The 4,417-nt window shown below is 59.6% G+C and overlaps 1 protein-coding gene across 1 annotated transcript; it reads left to right on the forward strand.

Annotated features, from left to right (window-relative positions):
• The first annotated feature begins 190 nt into the window (after positions 1-190).
• On the forward strand, positions 191-4,410 carry DAPK3 (death associated protein kinase 3). Its single transcript, XM_019609958.2, has 8 exons — positions 191-211; positions 395-895; positions 1,685-1,814; positions 2,036-2,084; positions 2,185-2,211; positions 2,287-2,439; positions 2,705-2,750; positions 3,813-4,410. The coding sequence occupies exons 1-8, from the start codon at positions 191-193 to the stop codon at positions 4,356-4,358; spliced, it is 1,473 nt and encodes a 490-aa protein (XP_019465503.1). The 3' UTR covers positions 4,359-4,410.
• Positions 4,411-4,417: the final 7 nt, after the last annotated feature.

The raw sequence follows: 4,417 nt of genomic DNA on the forward strand, positions 1-4,417 counted from the left end.
AGAGACGAACGGACGGACGGACGGACGGACGTCAGGCGGGGAGGGCCGGAGGGGCGGCGGTGCTGAGCTGCGGGGCTGCGTCCTCCTCCACGGGGCTGCGGGCGTTTGGGAGCAGCCTGGGATGAGCGGCCCCGACCGTATGGCTGAGAGATGGGGCGAAGGACCGACAGCCCCAGCCCCATCCGTCGGGATGAGCGGCCCCGACCCTGCGGCCAGAGGTTGGGGTCACGGACGAGCGGGGCTGTGGGGCTGGATTCCTGCACGGCCCGGCAGCGTGGGGACAGCTGAGCAGCTGCTGCGTCCTTGGGAGGAAGGGATTTCCTTCCCACATCCCACGCTGCAGGGTTGGGACGCACCCCGAGTTTATGGGGCAGCCCTGTGGGCTCTGCTATAGGGGCTGCTCTGCCCCGTCCCCACCCTGGCAGGATGTTGGCTGCATCCGAGAGAACCCCGCTTCCCACCGGCTGTTGGGATCTGTGCCTTCTCCCATTGCCTGAGCGGCGCTGAAGGTTCTCAGGTTCTTTCCTCCCACAGCGGCCAATTTGCCATCGTGAGAAAATGCCGGGAGAGGAAAACAGGCCTGGAATACGCAGCCAAATTCATCAAAAAGCGCCGGCTGTCGTCGAGCCGTCGGGGGGTGAGCAGGGAGGAGATCGAGAGGGAGGTGGACATCCTGAGGGAGATCCAGCACCCCAACATCATCACCCTGCACGACATCTTCGAGAACAAGACGGACGTGGTGCTGATCCTGGAGCTGGTGTCGGGCGGGGAGCTCTTCGACTTCCTGGCGGAGAAAGAGTCGCTGACGGAGGAGGAGGCCACGCAGTTCCTCAAGCAGATCCTGGACGGGGTGCATTACCTGCACTCCAAGCGCATCGCACACTTTGACTTGAAGGTGGGGGTCTGGGGTGGGGGTGGGAGCTGTAGGGGTCAGGTGGGACCGTTGGGTGGTCAGCCGTTGGTCAGCTGGGATGCTGTTGGTTTTTTTGGCCACTGGGACACTCTGTGGGCTTGTGGTTGTCCGTTGGTCATCCCTTGGCCAACCATTGGTCACCTGGGACGCTGCTGGCCTTGGTGGTTGTTGGGATGCCCTGCTGGCTTGTGGTCAACCACTGGCCAACTGTTGGTCAATTATTGGTCAACCGTTGGCCTTTGTGGCTGCTGGGGCACAGATCTTGGTTTGTGGTCAACCATTGGCCAGCTGTTGGTCAATCAACTGTTGGCCTTTGTGGCTGCTGGGGCACAGATCTTGGTTTGTGGTCAACCATTGGCCAACTGTTGGTCAATTATTGGTCAACCGTTGGCCTTCGTGGCTGCTGAGGCACACATCTTGACTTGTGGTCAACCTGTGGCCAACTGTTGATCAACCGTTGGTCAACTGGGACACCACCGGGTTTCATGGCTGCTGGGGCACACTTCTGTCTTGTGGTCAACCTGTGGCCAACTGTTGGTCAACCATTGGTCAACTGGGACACCACTGGCCTTTGAGGCCACCGGGGCCCATTGTGACTCATGGTCAACCAAGACACCGTTGGCCTTCTTGGCCACAGGAGGACACTGCTGACTTGTGGTCAACCACTGGTCAACCATCGGTCTTTGTGGCCACCATGGCACACTGCTGGCTTGTGGAACACCTCATGTTCAGCACTGGGGTGAAGCACTGATCATCCCCACCCCCCAACAGCCGGAGAACATCATGTTGCTGGACAAGAACGTGCCCAACCCTCGCATCAAACTCATCGACTTTGGGATCGCCCACAAGATCGAAGCTGGGAATGAGTTCAAGAACATTTTTGGGACCCCGGAATTTGTGGGTGAGGCACAGTTTTGGGGGTGGGAGGGGTTCTCTGGGCTCAGAAATGTTGGCCTCATCCTGCAGAGATGCCCCTGGGTGGGTTATCTCCCTGTGGAACAGTGGGGCAGAGCGAGGTTCCCCATGTATCCATACAGTGGGGATGGGTGTCTTCATGGGGACAGATAATTTTATTTTTCTCCCAAAAATGAGTTTATTTTTCTCCCTTCTTCCTTCCTAAAGCACCAGAAATCGTGAACTATGAGCCGCTGGGGCTGGAGGCTGACATGTGGTGAGTGAACCCCAGTGGGGGGCGAGGACTTTTCCCCACGTCCCCCCTGTGCCACGTTGGGGGACGCCGTGAGGCTCTGACCTCCTCTTTTCCCTTCCAGGAGCATTGGGGTCATCACTTACATCCTGTGAGTAGTGGGGCCGGGAGTGGGGGAACTGCAGGGGGTGGGAATGTGGGGCTGAGCATCTCCCCATTGCTGCAGGCTGAGCGGGGCCTCCCCCTTCCTGGGGGAAACGAAGCAGGAGACCCTCACCAACATCTCCGCCGTCAACTACGACTTTGATGAGGAATACTTCAGCAGCACCAGCGAGCTGGCCAAGGACTTCATCCGCCGGCTGCTGGTCAAGGACCCCAAGTGAGGGTTGGGATGTGGGTGGCAGGGGCTGCCGTGGGCCTGGCTGTGCCCCACATCGGTGTGGGGTGGGTTTCTCTGGGGTCACCTGTAGCTGCAGCGGATGGAAGGGAGGGAATGGGGTTGTGAGGAAGCGGTGGATTGAAGGCTGACCCTGCGTGGCCCCCCTGATTTTGTGCCTCTCTGATCCCATCCCCCTGATCCTGTCCCCTCTCCTCCTGTCCCCCCCCAATCCCCATCCCCCCGTCCCACCCCACTGCTGCTGCAGGAAGCGGATGACCATAGCTCAGAGCCTGGAGCACCCCTGGATCAAGGTATGGGGTTTCCAGGTGATGGTTTGGGGCTTGTGGGGCAGATGGGGGCCGGGGGGAGTGGGGTGGGCTGTGGCCCGAAGCCACGTGGATTTGTTGTGGCACTGGAACAGCACTCAGATCTGTGGTTTGAGTCTCATGATGTCCCGTGTGTGGTCAGCAGTGGGGCTCAGCGATGCGGTGGCTCAGGCTGTGTGGGGGTCTGGAGGAAGTGTGCACTGTTTCTGTGGGGTCGGGTGCTGGGGCAGTGCCACCCCACTGCGCTGCCCCATCCCTGGAGACGTTGGGGGTGGGTGGGTCCTGGGCACTCTGATGTACTGAGGGGCACCATCTGTAGTGAGGGTTGAATGGGGAGATCTTTGGAGTCCCTCCAACCCAACTCAACCCAACCCAATCCACCTCAACCCACCTCAATTGAACCCAACCCAACGCAACACAACTCAACCTACCCCAATGCACCTCAACTCAACCCACCTCAACCCAAACCAACTCAACACAACTCAATTCAACCCAACCCAACCCACCTCAACCCAACCCAACCCAACCCAGCTCAACCCAACTCAACCCAACTCAATTCAACCCACCTCAACCCAACTCAACCCAACCCAACTCAACCCAAACCAACTCAACACAACTCAATTCAACCCAACCCAACCCACCTCAACCCAACCCACCTCAACCCAACCCACCTCAACCCAACCCAATCCATCCCAACCTGCCTCAACACAACCCACCTCAACCCAACTCAACCCAAACCAACTCAACACAACTCAACCCAACCCACCTCAACCCAAACCAACTCAACCCAACCCAATCCACCCCAACCCGCCTCAACCCAACCCAACTCAACCCAACCCACCTCACCTCAACCCAACCCACCTCAACCCAACCCAACCCACCTCAATTCAACCCACCTCAACCCAACTCAACCCGCCTCAACCCAACCCATTCTGTGCTCCTGTCCCTGTGAGTCCCTTCTGGTGCCTTTGGTGCTCCTCCCACCCCATAGGGCCAATCCGGCCCCACTGCACTGCCCCATTCCCACTTCCTCCCACCTCCCCACAGGTGATCAAGAGGAGGAACGTCCGCAATGAGGACAGTGGGAAGAAGGCAGAGCAGCGACGGCGGCTGAAGACGACGCGGCTGAAGGAATACACCATCAAGTCTCACTCCAGCATGCCGCCCAACAACACCTACATCAACTTCGAACGCTTCTCCAAAGTGATGGAGGAGGTGGCGGCGGCGGAGGAGACCCTCCGTGAGATCCAGAAGAACAAGAAATCCTTCCGAGAGGACATCGAGGCTCTGCTGTCCATCTACGAGGAAAAGGAATCGTGGTACAAAGAGGAGAATGAGAGCATTGGCCGCGACCTGCGGCAGATCCGGCAGGAGTTGCTCCGAGCTGAGTCCGCCCGGCAGCGGGCGCAGGAGGAGAGCAGGAATGTGATGCAGGCAGCCGGGGGGCTGCGCCGGCGCTACCGGAGGTTGGAGAAGCGTTACGGTGCCCTGGCTGAGCAGGTGGCATCCGAGGTGCGCTTCGTGCAGGAGCTGCTCTGGTCCATCGAGAGGGAGAAGCTGCAGAGCGGAGGGGAGGATGGCAGCATCCGCTGAGGTGGTGGGGATGGGGGGATGAGTGGGGATGTGGGGCGGGAGCTGTGGGGATGGGGAGC

Source organism: Meleagris gallopavo, chromosome 30, assembly GCF_000146605.3.
Source record: "Meleagris gallopavo isolate NT-WF06-2002-E0010 breed Aviagen turkey brand Nicholas breeding stock chromosome 30, Turkey_5.1, whole genome shotgun sequence".
NCBI lineage: Eukaryota > Metazoa > Chordata > Aves > Galliformes > Phasianidae > Meleagris > Meleagris gallopavo.

What these genes read in the sequence shown, in the direction of transcription:
- DAPK3 (XM_019609958.2), top strand. Translation starts at nt 191, where the DNA reads ATGAGCGGCCCCGACCCTGCG. An exon ending in TCGCACACTTTGACTTGAAG is followed by an intron (nt 896 to 1,684) that starts GTGGGGGTCTGG and finishes ACCCCCCAACAG; the next exon opens with CCGGAGAACATCATGTTGCT. An exon ending in TGGAGCACCCCTGGATCAAG is followed by an intron (nt 2,751 to 3,812) that starts GTATGGGGTTTC and finishes ACCTCCCCACAG; the next exon opens with GTGATCAAGAGGAGGAACGT.